Here is an 18,213-nt window from a genome sequence, read left to right as displayed (position 1 = left end):
AAAAGCTCACAATGGCTGCTCCTGGCCCAGCTATGAAGCTATGTACTTAAAGAGTGGTTTTAACAGTGTTTGGGTGGTCTGTTGATTGACAACAATGTTTTGTGTCAATACTGACTGCATACTGAGCTACAAAATACTACACTGCCATTGACTACAATTAGTAAGGCTATGTAAATGTGTTCCATGTTGTTTATGACCTCAGACACTAACTTTATGGAAGGCTATTTCACAGATATTTCATTATTAATCATCTGTGCTTTTACACTGCAACAAGTCAGACTGGTGTGGAAATACTAAAGGGAAAGAAACCTTGCAAGTTTAAAAATGTGCCAACTAAAACAAAGAAAAACCAAAACAAGAGTCAAGGTGAAAGGTTGGATCACATTCTAAAAATACTGTGAAAGAAGTCTTCACTGAGAGGAAGCTTTATAAATTCAAGACTATCCTGCACGCTGGCTGGATGGGAAGGAAGCAGGTACAGTAAGTACCACCACTTTCAGTAGCAAGAGTCTCTGCCTCCCTGCCTTATGCATCTGCCAGAGGCAGTGGGGAGGGCAATAGTAACTGGAAACCCAGCTGTGATCCTGGCTGTGGAGTGGACAGACAGTGGCTCCCACAGCAGAAGTAAACGGTACCAACTACTGCAACGAGGAAAAAACCCAAAAGAACTGGGGATGAACCGCACCAGTATGGAAAAGAACTGTGGAGAAAAACTGCTTCTGTGTTGGGCTTTTTTGGTGCCTACTTTGGGCAAAGCATAGAAATGCCCTGTAAGTGTGGCAGCCAAGTCCTCCCCAGGCCAGGGGAACAGCTGAGCAGCCACACGCACGTGCAGCCAGGCCTGGGAGCTCATGGCTGCTCAGGCAGGGACCAGACATGGTCAGAAACACTGCAGCAGCAGCTCCCATTCCCACCAGGAAGCACAGAAAACTGGGCCATGCAGGACATGTAAGACACAGCATGGGAATGAGTGACCGTGGGGCAGAGTAACTCAGTGGCCAGCAAGGGAGCGAGCACAGGACTACAGAAATGCTTTAAACACAGTTTGTATCCAGAAAAGGAGTGTGTGTGGAAGACAGCTGAGGACAGGAATGACAGTGTCTTGTGAAAAACATGGACTTCCCCCCATAAAATCCCAAACCCATTTGTCAGAGGGCAAAGCACACAGTTTTGTTTGCTCCTGGCCCTCTTGTTCATTGTTGCTTAAGTACCCCAGGAATGTAACACCTGACAAAAGTTTACTTAAAACATCTTTATTTCCATCTGAACTGCTTCCTCTCCAAAAAGGAAAATTCCACTCTTCTTGTCCCCATCCTAATTCACCTCTTATTGGCCAAAAGTCCTTGGCCTTTCCTATTTGTCAAACATTAAATCATATCAGCAAGGAAGTACCTGGCTCTGATCTTGCCCTCAGCTCCAGTTTTTGTTCCAATGTCAGTGATATGTCCTTCCTCCTTTGCAGCATCCTTTTGTGCACAGCTAAGCTCACTCCTCCTCCTTTCCCACTGCCTCTGGCAGCAATCATGCTCTACACTAGAGAGCTGGGGCATCACAAGTATTTGAGACCCCTCAGAACCTGAAAATAGCCACAGCACAAATGCATTCCACTTGCCACAGCTGGTGAAACTCTGACCCTGTGTTGCAAAACATCACTGAGCAATTCCAATGAAGTGGAAGGAAACCTAGCACTTCCCGTCAAAATAAACCCTCCATACTTGTGCCTGTCATGAAAAACAAGCCAAATGCTTGACAAGGAGTGCAGGAGATGGGAGGGGAGATTCAGCATACTGTATTTATAAAGAGTAATTTTCTTCAGTTAAAAACAACATCCAGGAAAACCAAACCAGCTAGAGCTTATTAAAACAAAACAAAAAAAAGTCTAAAGCCAGGGACTTCCCTGCTCTCTTCCATAAAACCAGAAATAACTCCTCACCCCGCCCTGGCCCTCTCCTCAGTCCAAGAACTTAAGCAGCCTCCTGCTGACACTCACGCAGGTGTGCTGGCAGTCTGACAGCGTCTTCCTCGTGCTGACACTCACGCAGGTGTGCAGGCAGTCTGACGGTGTCTTCCTCCATCCTGACTGCTTGAGCCACTGGGACATGTAGCGGTGACGAAGAGTAATTCGGTACGGGGCTCGCTGGAGGTGTGTACGAAATTCTTTCCTGCTGTTAAAAGAAAGTTGGGGGGGAGGGAGAGAAAGAGAGAGGACAACGTGAACTTTGGAACAGAGGTATGAAACCATGGCAGAGGAGGTGTATGTGGGTGGAAGGAAGGAAGTGTGTGCCTGGTGATGTGAGCAGCACCAGTGATGCACCAGCTGCCCAGGGAGCCCCAGAGCACACACAGAACACTGGCGGCCAGCGCTGCCCAGTGCTGAAGAGAGAGGGGCCAAGCACCTTTTAGGGTGGCAGGACTACTTTTCAAGAGAGCCATGAAGTTTCCAAGGGTCTTCTCAGAAATTTGCCAAGGGAGGAAAGGGGAAGTGACATGTAAGTGGGGAGACTCCAAGGGCTTTATCAATGAAAATCTGACAGCAAGTCCATGATACATGCATGAGTACCACTGAAGTGCCAAAACCACTTAATCTTACATTAACAAATCAGTCATGATCTGAACAAGCTAAGTGTTTAGCACTATACACCTTCCTACCATTTTAAAGACATTAATCAGTAACTTTTGTCATTGCTGCAGAAAAACACATCACCAAAGACTACTCCATTTACCATTGAGTAACGTAGTACTATTGTTTCTGCTAAATGAGTTACTATTACCTTCTTTGAAGTAGCTTAACTTGCAACCAACTACAGTCAAATAGAGTTAAAGGGCAACTTGTGACTGTTGTATTAGTTTTGTAACTGTCACAATTAGGTTTTTACTTAGGAAAATGCCTGACAAGAAATCTAAGACTGAAACTTCATGTTATCTGAAGGGAAAATTCTTCCATATTCTAAGCCTCCAATAATGTACTCCAATCATAGTACAAAATATACCCTTTGTAAATAAACATAGTCACAGTTTTACAGGAACATAAAAAAACATTATTATATGCTTCCTGGAAGGTAATGCATGTTATTCTCCAGAATACTGACATACCAGTGCAAGTATGGATTTACATCCCTGCACATACAGAAGCAGAAGGAGGTACCATAATTTCTGAGCATTTGCAGGACAGTACAAGTGCAGCCTCTCACCCCGACCTTGATCTCCGGCAAACGGAAAAGACAAATTTGGTGCTGGACCAAGAGAAGGTAATTGCTTCCATGACAAACCACAGCATTATCACAGCCATGAGACAGAAAAATAGACTGAGGCTGATAGAGGCACCTGCAGAACGTAATGTATGCACCCTTGGCACCAAAGGGAAGGGGAAGTTTGCAAAAAACTCTGCAGATTAGGTGACATCCAAAGATAAAGGGAACACCTAGAAAGTCTTGCAGCCACCACTTCAAACCAAGCCCAGTTCATTCTTTTGCAAGTTGCCCTTTGCTGCTCAGGAGCTCAGGTAGAACCAGAAGTTTCATCAAGAACCAGAACATCAGGAGTCCCACCACAACACCCTATAAGCACATGCCAGAGAAGACTGACAGCATGTAGAGAACACACTATTATAGGTTTAGACCAAGTGAGAAGACAGGCCTGTTTCACTCCACCATCACTTTGTTATTTCTGCAAGTATGGCCCCTGTGGCTGTCAGCTCAGTACTTTAAAAAGACAAATTGCTAAGTCTTATGTTCCTGTCTCCCACAAACTCAGTTTCTTTCTACTCATCACTGGCCAGGTAACAGCAACCCATCAGCTAGCGGTAATTCAGTTCTTTGCAGTTACCAAACGGGGATGTTCACTGTGATGCAATGAAAGACGCACCTGTGGAGCTACAACGCATTATTTGGTTTTCAGCTTCCCCAACTCTTTCCCCAACCCAAACCAGCTGACTCTGTGCTTCCCGCTGCAGAGGTGTGGCACTCCGTGCCCATCTGCACCTCTCACCCTGGTGCACAGCACCCCTGGAGGGGAGGGAGACCAGGTACTTTCCAGCATTTCCTGCTGCCATCCACAGCACAGATAATCGAACCACACTGCTCGCTTTGTTCATGGAGATATTTATAAAAGAGGAACACTTCTGAAACACAGCCACACAGATGCCTGCCTCTGTTAATGGGCACTGGAGGATAGGTGGGAGACCCGAAGTCCTTTTCCTCCCTCCTGAAGAATGCAAGATACAGTCCAAGCTCAGGTCACATTGCATGCTCACTGAATCATCACTGCAAAGACAAAGTGGCTTCAAAGGTGTCCTCACTTCCCAAGAGCAGGTGGAAAATGAAATTAAATCCAGAACCCATCCCCCATCCACTTCCCTCAAGACCCAGTAGGTGCTGCATCAAACCAAGGCATTATGCTTTCAGTATGTGCTGCCTTTACTGATCAATCTCCTGAAGGCATACCATAACTTGATTTATACCATTGCAGTTTCATTGAGGTTTACTGTTTTAAACAAATGCATTTGATTCATTGTTTCCTAGTATTCATAAGGACAGGACAGCCAAAACCAAACAAGATATGGAACTGCAGTTACTTTTCCCATACATCTTGGATGTCTACAGTACTCTGTGAATTACTATCTGCAGAAGGCATTTTACAAGGCACAAAGGGGAGTTAGCTTTCCAATTCCTATTAGTGCCTTTGAAATGCCTTCTCTTGCTAATCTTGCATTTTCCTGTCAGCACCTTTAGCCTAAATATCAAAGCAATTTACAGACATTAGGTAAGTCTTTCTCTTTATTAGACACACAGACAGAGTTACAGCAAGAGCACAGCTCAAATGAGCTAAGTAATTTCAGAGTTAAACTGTCTTGAAAAAGGACAGCATGTGCCTCTCAAGGGCAATACATTTAACAATTGCCTGCTGAGCTGCCCTTTAACTGTCCAGGACAGATTTCCAGAAGGTGTGGAATGGTAATGGCACAGGGAGGTCAAGACACTGGGCTTGTGGAAAAAAATAGCTTAATCCCTGTTTGCAGCATGGGGCAGTAAGATGGCTGGCAGCAGAACCGCAAGCACCAGTCTAGTTCTACAACCTGCCCCTGCTCTGTGCTCAGCCACACGCAGTGCCCAGCCTCCACAGTCAATGCACAAGTCACATGTGCTCCTCCAGGCTTTCTGAGGCTTTCTAGAGTCACGTTTCCAGGAGGTACCTATTGTGCTCACACCACTGAGAATGGATTGCATTAATCTTCACAACTCCAGGACTGCCCAGTGCTTCTCTCTGTGGAATCCACCAAACAAAAAGATGGCTGGTGTCTCATGCTTCTAAGGTTATGCAACAAGATACTCTGCCACTAGGAATTTTTCTGAAAGCATTCCCTAACTAGTCAAGTTTAATATTTCCCTTTGTATTAAGGCCAAGAATGGTAGGCTTGTTCAAGCACAGCTTGGGAGGAAGGATAGGTAGTGCTGGTAGAACCTGTGTGAACCTTGTGTGCTCTTGAGCAAACAGCCTTGCTGCAGCTTAACCTACTGGTAAAAAAACTAAATCAATACACATTTGATGTGGTCCTATGAGATTTTTGGTGATGAGTGCTAAGAAAGAGCTTGGTACTACCACATTCCTTAAAAACCACCTGCCAGGGGACTCTAGAAACATCTAAACCTACAAATGAACAAATGCTCAGCCCCAAACAATTACCAGCTAAGAAATTTCAATATAGCAACTCCTGAGCATTTTGCCAGTAGCCACAAAGAGGTGACTAAAACAGATGGCATATTGCTTGCTGTCATCATTTTTGATCGGTTTCTTCAGCTCACAGGGAGTCAAGAAAGTTTCACCATGAAATTTCATGTTGCTTACAGTAATTGAAGAACTACACAAAGTCAGTTTTTATGGAAGGCCCTCCCTGGGGCTTATTCTGGTGGCTGGTGTTCCAAGAGGGCCACCTGGACAACCAGCCAGGTCTGCTAGAGTAGGACATGCTTTCACCTGCCCAACTCAGCAGAGACAGGCTGAAACACATGGCTAAAAATCAAGAGAATGTATAGGTTCTTTCTCTTTACTAAATATTCAGCTGCTGAGAATGCCATAGATAAAACCATCCTGTCTAAATCAAAAGCTATACTGACTGTGACTATGTAGTAGGCATGTATGTAACAACTGACAGGATTCCCAAGCCATCAAAGCACACTCTAATTTCAGTTTGAAGAATTGGGGTACATCCTTTACTGACAAAAACTACCTGAACAGAATTTTCTGTCAGGAACACAAATAATTCATATTGCTAAAATAAAAATATTAATAAAAAAACAAAGTTTCAAAATTAAATTTAAAAGAAGTCTAACAGTTGAGAATGAGGGAGGCTGCAAATTAAAATAGCTTCAGGCTTTTGATATAATTGCACCCTTCTAAACTCCAAAGCAACAGCCTTGCAATCTGATAGTCTTTTTGTCCCCTTTACTAAGTTCACTCATATGGCAGGCACAAAGAATATCCACGGTTTTGTAGAAATGAAAATAAAATATGTAAAAAAGTCTGCTAAGCAAGCTCTTATGTTGTCCCACTGACATTATTATTTCAGTAACTGGATAGGTGGCATAGTAAAACTACATTTTTTAATTGATAAAGCAAAGAAATGCAATACCTATGCAGCAGTTTTCAGGAAACCAAAGCAGGCAATGTGGCCTGCAAATACCTTGTGCTGGACAGAAAAGGCAGCTGACCCTAATAACTGACTAAAAACTATCTTCTATACTGCACATGATGCCACATAGGGAGAAAGGAATTAAAAGTGAAAGCTGACACACATTTGTCTCCCAGGGTGCTGGTGTACCTGTGCCATGAAATGAAAAGACAGGCCAAGGGACCAGGAGCCAGGGGGAGCCTGGGAGGGTCTGGTTTTCCTGCTGTGGATCCTCATAGGAGTAGGTGGCTCAAGTATAGCAGAGGGGGGAAAAGGGCCTTAGAGACAAGGGTGGTTGCTGGAAAATTTTCTGTTTGCAGGAAAAATTCAGAAGGCCCTGAGCATCTGGGCACCCAGCAGGACAATGACAGCAAACCAGCCACAGAGCAGCACAGGGGAAAACAGCCCCTGTTCAAGTAAATTCATCCTTAGGGAAGCAAGTGAGAAGAAGAGGAAAGGGAAGGAAGACAGATGCACTGTTCACCAGTAGTTTGTATGCAATACCATAGCTGGATATGAAAGTCCAGAAGACCACTGTGAGATGAGTTACATGGTCTAACATAGGGAGCAGGAAGGAATCGGAGCCTCTAATGGACTGAACAGCATCTTTGGGGACTTTCGTCTATGTTGGCATACTCCAACTTCTGCCAGGGACAAAGGCTCAGACTCCAAAAAAGCCAAGTAGAGCCCTGCAGTAACAGGGTATGAATTCAACTCTCCACTTTCCTCCCCTCCCCCAGCTGCTGTTGTCTTCTTAACTTCCATGGCAGACATCTCCTAATTTTTGATCCCATTAATATAGCAATTCACATCAAATCTATAGCAGCATAATCAGCACACTATCAGTAATTAGAGAAATTAAAACAAACACAGTTCTCTGGAATGGACCTTATGCAAAGCAGCACTGGGAAAGATTAACATCGCCTTTCCTGGGCAGAAAACAGAGATTGTGTCAGTAACCTCAGCAATTTTGTGAGGTTCAGTTCCTCCCTGACTCCTCCTTCCAGCCTGTTCTCCCTGCACAGGGGCAGGTGATGGCTCCCCTCTCACACCTCAATCCTTATTCAAGCAAATAAAAACCAAACGCAGTGATGCAGTGGTTCATCACAAAGGGAAGGGGAAAAGAGACAATGGGGAAGTTCATGCTTCTTCCACAATGATTACAGCCACTATCCTAATTAAATTAAAATTGTACAGACAGCAATACCAATGCACTCGAGTGCTATAAAAAGGCAGCTTGAGGAGGTCAATGCTGTCATTGGAAATGCCATAATACAGCTGAATTATTATAGAAGCACTCCAAAATATTTCAAATTAGCAAGTATCAAAGAAGCAAAAAACTAGCTTAACCACACGCTTAAAAAGTATTTCTTTGCTGCTAATATGGAGGAACAGAGAGAACAGGCTTTGTGAAGATAGTAGTGGGAAAAACTAGAAGATAAAACTAAGGCAAAAAGTTCAGTACAGCTCATCAAAGGATCAATAATTTATTTGTATAATAAAGAATTTCATCTGTAGATATCGCAGCTAGGCAGCAGAAAATACACAAGAGGCAGATTCTGGTTCAGAATTTGGAAGTAGAATCATCATAGTCCAAACAGGAGTAAAGCCTTATCTATCCACCCACCCTTCTGCAGCAAGGCTCCAAGAAGAGGCAGCAAAACTGGGACTTGGCCTCTCCGACCTACTACTTCATGGTAGAAGTCAACCACGGATTCAACTGCCTGACAGTAAGAAACTATCTGCCCCAGCCCTTTTCAACATGCAACTCCAAAATTTGCATCCTGGGGTTGTCACAGCAACGCTCCTCTGAAGAACTTGCTACTGACCTTTGTGTAAGCAGAGCATGGAAAAAGCTGGGCCACTACTGTAACCCATAGGGTCCCTTTGGCATCTATACCATGGTTTGTTGGTACACTCACTCCTCACAAAGCACCACAGAAGGCTCAAGAGAGACAGTTAATTGTACAGCTAGGGGAAAAAAACACCACATGAGGCTTTGAAGTACTGAGGCCAAGTGAGTAAGCAGCAGGGAAGCAAGGAAGGCAACAGCAAAGAACTTTCCAGGCTTAGCTGCACGTCAGAGATATTTCACTGCACTTTTTTTGTTCTCTTTTCTAAAACAGGCAGGGCTGGGAAGCCTCATCTCTGTAACATACGGTGGTTGTACAGCCCTGCCTGTGTGCGTGGGAATTAACACCCTGAACACTCTTACTGAAGTCATGTGCTCATTTCAGGGCAAGGTTCCTGGAGGCCATGAAACTGAGATGGCAAGACTAAGGGGAAACATGGTGTACAGGGAGCTGCCCTGTCATGAGTTATGGGAAAGCTCCTCTGCTACATCTCGGGGCTGGCATGGCACAAGTGTTTTTACTTGGTTGCATTACTGAGCTGTCAAAGTTGCAATGTTACTGTGAATTCAAACACATATCCAAGGACAATCATAATTTCTGATCTTCCTACCATGGCTGAGCATTGCTTTCTGAACATTTCTACTGAAGCTACAGTTACTGTGAACAGGGTCCTTCACAAAAGAGGATATCAAATATTTACACAGCACAAATCACAGGTCAGAACTGTCACACAGATGAGGTCAACTCATTCAATGTCCTAGGATATCTAATTGCCCATCAGTTAAGTAGTGAAAAAAATCATGAGAGAGTAATTCACATAAAAGTCATAGCTTCTTTTAACCCTCAGTCACTGATGGAAACAGAATTCCTGTAGAGCTGCAAGATCCTGAAATACATAATTTAAAAATACTACTTACAAATATAAAAAATTGCCCTTCTTGGTCCCAATAAACAGCTGGATCCTGCTCCCATCTGTACCTGCAAAATTCTTCAGTGAATTCTATTTATTTATTTATTTTTAAACAGTGTTTCTGGTCCAGATTTACACTGGTGGAAGTAACATCCACTTAGGGGCCTAAGTCTTTCCCTTCTCCAGTAACTTAAGCTTACTTACTATTGGCATACACAGCACCCCTGCATTTCCACCACAGCATTTCTCCACACTTCAGACATCTGGCAAACTTTCCATGAAGAAGGACATGCCAATGCCCAGAGAAACTGGAGAGTGCCATGTCAAGGTCTAATGCGACACCTTACAGTTTTTAATCCTGAAGATTCAAGTAGCCACAGTAACCCAGCACACACAGCATGGCAGGGAAGTGTGCCGCATCCCCTTGTTCCAAAATACCTCTAAGTAGATAAGAACAATTTTTCAGAGATAATCTAGGCCAGTCTGGGAATAGGACAGCTATAATAAGGGCTGCTGGTGAAAAAATGGGCAGATCTACTTGAGTAAAACTAAACAGAATCTTCAACAAGAGAAGACAGCCAAATAAAATACCCATTCTCAAAGACTGTCTTAGTAAGCTAGTCCAGAAACAAGGGATCATGGATGTTTGCCACTATAAAATATCACGAAGATTCAGATTATTCAACTCCCACCACAATAAATGCAGAGGGAGTTCCTAGAAGGGGCCATAGTTGCACTGATCTTGACTACTGTGCAGACACTGGATAAGGAAGAAACATCAAATTACAATCTTCCTCTCCCCCTAATCTTTCACCTACTCCAACTACTTACTCCAATGTAAGCAACATCAAGATCAGCATGACTAGAAAAGGAAGCTCTAACTGACAAAGGAGAGTATATAAAAAACAGTTTGTAGGACTTTACTTAGAATATTGCATCCTGTACATTTGCAGGCTCTTCATTCTGCATCATACATACACACACCCCTATGTATGCAAGACAGGCAAGTTTTACAAGAGTCAAATGATCTAGCTTGTAAGGAAGGAATAAAGGAACCACTGAGATGGACAGAAGAAAGGACAGATACAGCCCAACATCCAAAAGGAAATACAGAGGGAAGAGAAGGTAATCTGGAAGACATATTGCAGAAGGATAAGCTAGTTAGAAGCTGTGATCAAAATAAAGATGCATTGGGAGACCACTGAAAGAAGCTGAATTACAGAAAAAGAAACAAAATCTGCAACAGGTCAGCCTGTACAAAAATTGAATTTTTTTTAACAAGCTATTTAGCAGCTTTTGTAAGGTCTCTCCAGTCAGCAGTCTAATAGTATGAGAATGGAAAGTAGAAGAAACTGAACATTTTGCCGATCATCAGACACTAAAATACTATGTAGAAAAAGAAAACAAAGCACCTGAGGGATAGCTCGAAGCACAGTAAAATCTTTTATTTCCTATAAAACATGGTCCTTCCCGCACAGGACCATCAGGATTGGCAGAACTTTAAGGGGAGTTTTTAAATATATTTGTACAGAAACGGCTGGTCATGGTACTGCCTATCTGATCCAAAAGAAGAATAGATGTGCTTTCATGTGTGTTTGAAGAGCAGCTGAAGGTCCTGAACAGGACATACTTTTAAGAAGTGGTAGATGACAGGAAAAGAGCAGAGCCTGAATTCAACAATATGGTCTATATTCCATGAACAATGACAGGGTCAAGTGATGTCTCTTTATTAAATGCTTTCTCCTACATTAATGCTGCACACTCTAATAATTTGACCATTGCTATTAACAAATCTGCCATGTCCCTGCCTGGAGCTAATAAGTAATTAACTAAGCAGGTGAATATTCTGTTGCGTAAGGAGAGCTATTAGCAATCCTTTCCCAACTGCTCTGAAAACAAGAGATGCCTTCCAGGTATGACCTGTCCATGTGACAGGGTACACCCCACACAGACCTTATTCCTTCACTCTGGAAATTCCAGCGGCACTCCCAGCACTCAGAAGAGGAACAAGAAGTGGATCACCTCCTGTATAGGGGATGCTTCACAAGGCTGGGTGGTAGATGCCAGACAGCAAAACAGAGGATAAAACAAGCTCCACAGAAGAGGAGGACACAAGTTTTCTTGTTCCCAGACCTGCTGTGACTCTCCAAAACAACTTGTGGCACTACCACAGCCCTCACTGCCTTAGTTGTGCCAACAGGACAATGGGATAAATGCTGAGGCCCACAGGTGTGTCAAGCCCTGTGACAAATCTCATTTTAGCTACTTTCCTTCTGCCATAGCTTTTCCTGTTCATTAAGTTCCCCCACTGTTTTAATTGCTCCTTTCAACCTCTGCATCACTTTTTGTTCTTCCTCAAATTATTATTTTGTTTTAGCTCATAATCCTGAAGCATTGGTTATGATGTTGTTCCTGGCAGAACAGAAGCACTGAAGTTTCACTCTGGTTATCTTTGGCTTGTTTTCACAACTAAGCATTGCTGGTTCACATTTGAATGGACACTGTAGTGAGAGCCACTCCACTCTTACCATAAGACTGCCTCTGACCTGCAAATATTGCCTCACTACAGAAGTGAGAAGCTTGGGAACTAAGCCAGCTGAAATAAACTTCAGATGTATTTAAAAAAGAGTAAAGTACTAATCTTAAGCTCATTTTAACTCAATCTGAAGGCTTCTTCATGGTCCTTATTACCACACTATTTAAATATGTAATATAATACCTTTAGTACTTTCTTGCAATGAAGGGAAGTGTTATTACACTCACCTTTACAAGTGGAGGGACCAAAACATAAGCAGATTAGGGTACCCAATCAGGATACAGAGGCTGAGGAAAAACCTACTTTGACACCTTAGAAGACAGTATGTTCTCCCAAGAACTCTCTTTGGCTGTGAACCCCACTGTTAAGACTCAACATTTATACAGTGACAGCACTCAGAAGCAAACAAACACCGCACCATTGCCAAAGGTGCTCCAGAAATAGTGAGCAGAGGACAGCCCTGATGAGCTCAAAGCCAAAATACTCAAGACAGTGAAGCACCACAGGAAGGGCCTGTTTGAACCCTAGTTTACAGTTAGGAACACAGGTGCAGGAAGAAGTAACAAGTTACCTAAATCCCATTTCAACACTCTACCCACATGGCCGTGTTTCTGGGGTTATGCTGCTGCTCTAGAAACAGAAGGATGAACTACAAGAGAAGTAAAATTACACAGACAACTTGCAAAAGCTCTCCAAATGCTTTCATTTTGCATTTTAGCATTGATTTTAAACATCCTTCTCATGGGAGGGAACTTCTGATTTCTAACGCTCCTCCTTGTCAACACATTGACTGAAATCTCTCAGCTCACAAGCGGCAGCAGAGAGGGCCGCAATCAGAAGGGAGCTTCAAAGCCGTTCCAGAAACATATCCCTCTTTTGCCACAAGAACCAGGACAGAGGCGCTCCAACCCTTCCCACGGTTATGCAACGGCACAGATCCATTAGGGAAGGCAGGTTTCCTCACCCATCCCAACTCAGAGCTACACAATCTTAAATACCAGCACAACTCTCTCCTGGTACAAGCAAAGCAAAACAGGGGGACATCAATCACTCCCAGTTAATCAAGAGGGTGTGTTTAACACCAGAGCTGACTTGTGAGACTGTCAGAGGAAATGGGGGAAGGAAAAAAAAAAAAACAAAGCTGCTTACAAGAACCATGATAAAATGCTTCTTCTGTTCCTACAGCCAAGAAGGTGACTGAGACAATATTCCCAGCATCTCAGGGAATGATCCTTCCAGCAAGCACTACAAGCCCCTTCCACCACATGCCCATCCCCACAGTCCACCTCACACACAGCAACAGCTGAAGTTTTCATTAGGAGAAAATTAACCCCCTTTTTTTTAAGCTGGCAACAAAGACATAAGACTTTTCCTGGCATTTCTCCTGTTTATACCAGACCTGCCAAACCGGTTGTGTGATTTTTATACTGCTTTCTTTTCCACAAAGTCCTTCGAAAGGCAGAATAACAGAAAGCAACTAAGGAAAAAGGTTGGTTATATAGGTCCAAAGATCAATTCTTGGTAACACAGCTGAAAAACCAGAAATTAACCAGAATCCTCCTAAATTTATTTTGACTATCTGAAGACCATAGTTGTTTACATTTATTATTAAAACTGTGTTGAAGTTGAACAGCTGTTTTGAATAGTGGAAGGCAGTGCCATTTAAAATTGTTTAACAGCTAAAGAGATAAGTTACATGGCAGATAAAATGGGAAACAGGCACAGAGTAGTCAAATGAACTGCTCAAGGTGAGCTGAGGCAGAGATCAGGTCTTCTGAGCAAGTAGCTGGTTTCCTGCATATTTGGTCTGTCACTACTACATTGCACATGTCCAATTCCCAGCCAGTGCTGGGATATGGATGCCTGAACTCCAACAGCAAACAGTTCTGAACTCCAGAAACTGATGCCACTTTATCCTCCTATAAGGCAGTAGGCAAAAATTATTCATCATTGCCTGGCTCTAAGTCTGCTGCCAGGGGTCTGAAGACCAGAAGCAGTAAGAAATGTTAGTAAACATTTCCCTCAATATATGCATTCTGGCTAAAATCAAAATGTAACACCAAAAATAGCCTTTTCAATTGCTACATAGTTGTTTTTTTTTTTTTTAAACGTTGAGGATTGTTGGTTTTGTTTGGTTTTTTTCAGAATAACAATCTTGAGCACAGCAGCATACTGTGCTGCTACACTTTCCACTTGGCCTTGATTCAGAAGAAATTTCTGCTTTGATATTAATTTTGCTGTCCCCTTGCACAATCCTGAAGCAAAATTACAAGTAAAATGCAAGTTTAACTTTCTGTTTGGAGTGTTCTTACCTTGCTCTAATGTCAAAATCTAGCTGCAAAACAACAACAACAAAAAAGCTACAGACATTAAAAAAAATAATAAAAAAAAAAGAAAGAAAAAAAAATCAGTGGAGTGTACCAAACCAGTCACCCTACCCCAGAGCCCAGGGTGACCACTGTTTGCTCAGGTGTCCCTATCTCCTCAGATGGCACATGAAGCACAACCTTCCCCCAACCGACAGCTCCGCTCGCTCACCCGTGAGGCCACTGGGCACACGCGGAGCTGCCACTCCATGGCCCTGCTTTAACTGACAGGGCAAACACTCATTTTCACTGGGCTGTATAATAAAGGATGAGATAAAGCCTTGAGCAAATAAACGGGCAAAGTTCGAGCCTACAGCTGCTCCTCACAGGTAACTTTGAGCTGACACACCTGCTGCTTTGGCAGCCAGTTTAGCTCCCTAAGGCTTGGGCTTTGCAGGGCTGGGTGATGTGCTTACACAGGATCTGCCTGTCAGCCAGAAAGATCCCAAAGTGATTTACAAACAATTTATGAAGGATATATAATCTCACTGTACAGCAAGTGAATAGGCACCACTCCTTACACACCTGCAATAAAAAAAAAAGAAGAAGAACAAAAGGAAAAAAATCAAAGCTGTTGAGAATCCTTAAAATCACCTTAAATGAGAATAACCTCCTAACACTGGCAAGCCCCACAGAAACAGCACCCCCAATGTCTGCAAACGGCCTGCGTGCCCAGCTCCCTCAGTGGCCACCACAGAGGAATTCAACAGTAATATCTACATTCATAACCACATAGCAGTGCAAGACAGGATGCCTCAAAACAGACTGGATGCTTATAAATCATGTGCATCGGTCTTCATAGGCATAGTGAGGCCATCCCACAGACTCCTCCTCTACAGCCTGCATCTTTGAGCTGCTTTCAGGCTCAGACAGATGGACATCCCACTGATGGCAAGTGTGATTCTTCACACCAGGAGAATCCAATCAGAATTAGACACTGGGCACATGACGGGATGATATCCACGCAACTGCAGTTGCCATGCAGTCAACTACAGACCACTCTGTTTGCCTCCTGCCTTCAATCCAGTGCTAAAATTACGTAACTTTGTGAGCTGCAGCAAAAAATAAAACGTATTTTTAAACGTATTTAGTTTCTCCCTATCTCCATCCAAACTGGAATCACAGTACAATGATCCAAGGTCCCAGAGTGGAAATATTAAAGCTACTAATACATTTAAAAGCAGAGTAAGCCTGGTTTGGATGGAAACCTAAAACTTTTTACTGGCTTAACTGATGTAGGTGAAACAGTGGACAGTCTCTCAAACAATGCTCTTCTATCTTTCAACATGTGTATAAACATACACTTATGCTGTAGATGCATATTACTACATATCTCTATTTCAACTTTAATCTTAATGCCAAAAATTACAGTAATAATCAGAAACCTGTGCTGAAACTCACCTCAACCTGCACATATGCAAAAATAAAAGCAAGATGTTAATATTTGATGTTGCATGAACTAAGCTAAAAAACCCCTGTGAGCAAGCATGTACATTCCTACTGACAAGATCTAGAGGTTTTGCTGAACACTGGAAATTGCAAACATGGAAAATAGAGATACTAGAATTTTTAGGGAACTGAACTACCTGCTCCTATTACTTGCAATACCTGGCTGGTGACATAGTCCATGATACCTTGCAGCATGGTAATACCCCTGGCCATAGCTAAGCTTGTAATTACAAAACAGATGGGGAAAAAAAAACCAAAACAAAACAAAAAACAACACCACCAAAAAACCCCACAAAAAACACAAAAAAAACCACAAAAAAAAAAAAACACCAAAAAACCACCACCACCACAAAACCCCAAAACATCGATCCTCTTGGGAGATGCACATACCACCCTTGGCACATCAGAAATTATTATCAGATGTACCCGGAGCTCCTAGTTTGGAGACAGAATGAGGAATCCTGTTACTAAGATACTAAGAGACAGGTGGAAGCTTAAGGGCACAAATTCTCTAGTGCATGGGAGAAAAGAAAAATGGGAAACAATGCTATCTCATAGATATAGCAGAGAACATGAAAAAGAATCAGAACTCACTGTTGAGGATGGAAAGGAAACACGAGTCACCCATGAGAACAAGTGAGAGGAAACACCACAAGCCCCCTTGTCTGTAGAAGCAGCAGACTCTTACATTCAAGAGCTGTGAATGTCAAAAGAAGCATAAACATCTTGTTTTTGTTGAAGGTGGTGGGGCTTCTTCCACCCCCTCTGCACCATGGAAATACAAACTTTAAGGGCTCTAGCTATGAAGACTTCAGAAAAAACTGTAAATCCAAATACTTCAGCAAGCCCTAAAGAACAGTCCTAGAGATGAGAGGGAGAGATGGAGTTTTCACTATTCAGAATACAGGTGGTGCTATTAATACAATGAAGGCAGGGTTTTTTTTTCCTAAAAGAAAATAATTTTTTTCCACCCTCACACCCTGGCAACATTAATCCTTTTGATTAAATCAAAATTGCAAGATTTCTTTTGGTCAGTCCACACCAGCTGCATCTGAAAAATTACTTAGATAAAGCCACCTGCATTCTTTACAGAGATACAACTCAACATTAATCTTGTTATAAAACTCATTGCTATGCAAGGGATCACCTAGAAGCTCCTTTGTCCTGTATTAATTTGAACCAATTTATCTCAATACTCACCAGAACAGACATTGCACCAAACATACAGCATGGTATTGATCTCAGAAGTGGTGTATCAGCCCAGGACAACCACATAAAAAGGTCATCCTGAAGTCAGTGTTGGCTAGTAAATATTACTCCTATGTTAGTAAATGGGAGTCAGTTGCAATTGCACCCTTTGAATTCACACTGGACCACAGATTCCCACCTGGCCAAATGCCTGGGTTTAATGAACAACTGCAGATATTTAACTCCTGCTCCTTACTGCCCTGTCACCAGGAGCTACAATCCAAAAGCATTTTAGGCAAAAGGGACTGCATGAGTGCTCTTTACCTGCTCCAGAGCAAAGTCCTGAAGCCACTGGGGGGTCAAACCTAGGCAAAAGTGACCCTCAGGTTAAGCAGAGGCATTTGATTAGCTACACACACCTGCTGAGTTAATGGAACGGAGATGGCTTACACTCTGCTATTTTCCTAACTGAAGCTTTGGCAACCAGAAGTTTCAACCACTTCAGCTCAAGAAGAAAGCAGCGCTCTAGTGGAGGTAAGGATGGGTATGCAAACAGGAAAGGGAGTAGTGGGGAAACTGGAGCTACCAGGTATATTGACAGAGCAGTGAGGACAAATCTTTAGTGGTCAGTCTCTCAAGGTGTTTGGTTTTTTCTCACTTCCTACTAAATCACGCTATTTAAGGTATGCAATCTAGACCACTATTCAAAACCAACCAAAAAACCCCACAACACACTTCCCTACTCCAAAAAATCTAGCACAAGTGGTACAATATGTGTTTTCATATATTAGGTACACATTTGACATATCTATGTTCCCCATATCCACAAATTATTCAACTTCTGCCAGCCAGTTGGTACAGCAATGAGGATACTCCCAGGTGCAAGTTCCCTGACACAGATTTACAGGGCTATAATATCATTAAAGAACATTATTATCCACATGACTATCTTTTTCTTTATCTATAAATTTCAGACATTTGTTTCAGAGAACAAGGGAAGAACAAAGAAAAGAAGCTTTGCTCACTTACACTAACACTAAATCTAGGCCAAGAGTAAATCCTCAGCATCCAGAAAGACAGGATTAATTTCTAAACATAAGGCAGTACTTTCCTATGCTAAGTATCATTAAGCCATCTCAGTATAGATAACAAAAGCCTAAATAAGCTTTCATGGCTGAGAAGCAGGACCTGACTGAACCTTGAGAACAGACCAGGAAAGGACACATGGATCCTCTCTGCACTGG

At 42.7% G+C, this 18,213-nt stretch overlaps 1 protein-coding gene across 7 annotated transcripts in view; it reads right to left on the bottom strand.

Annotated features, from left to right (window-relative positions):
* Positions 1 to 18,213, bottom strand: part of ETV6 (ETS variant transcription factor 6) — a 128,530-nt gene that overhangs the window by 83,054 nt on the left and 27,263 nt on the right. For 2 of the 7 annotated variants that reach the window (XM_068190537.1, XM_068190540.1), the window contains exon 2: positions 2,039 to 2,165. The exons of 1 other annotated variant lie outside the window; for it this stretch is intronic. In XM_068190537.1, coding sequence (XP_068046638.1) covers positions 2,039 to 2,165 — 127 coding nt within the window. Of the gene's footprint in view, positions 1 to 1,392; positions 1,577 to 1,990; positions 2,166 to 18,213 lie in introns of those variants that run through there. 4 more of the 7 variants (XM_068190538.1, XM_068190539.1, XM_068190535.1 and 1 more) reach the window with 4 other exon arrangements.

Source organism: Anomalospiza imberbis, chromosome 5, assembly GCF_031753505.1.
Source record: "Anomalospiza imberbis isolate Cuckoo-Finch-1a 21T00152 chromosome 5, ASM3175350v1, whole genome shotgun sequence".
NCBI lineage: Eukaryota > Metazoa > Chordata > Aves > Passeriformes > Viduidae > Anomalospiza > Anomalospiza imberbis.
The sequence above is the reverse complement of the archived record's forward strand: the minus strand, read 5'-3'. Positions and strand labels throughout refer to the sequence as shown.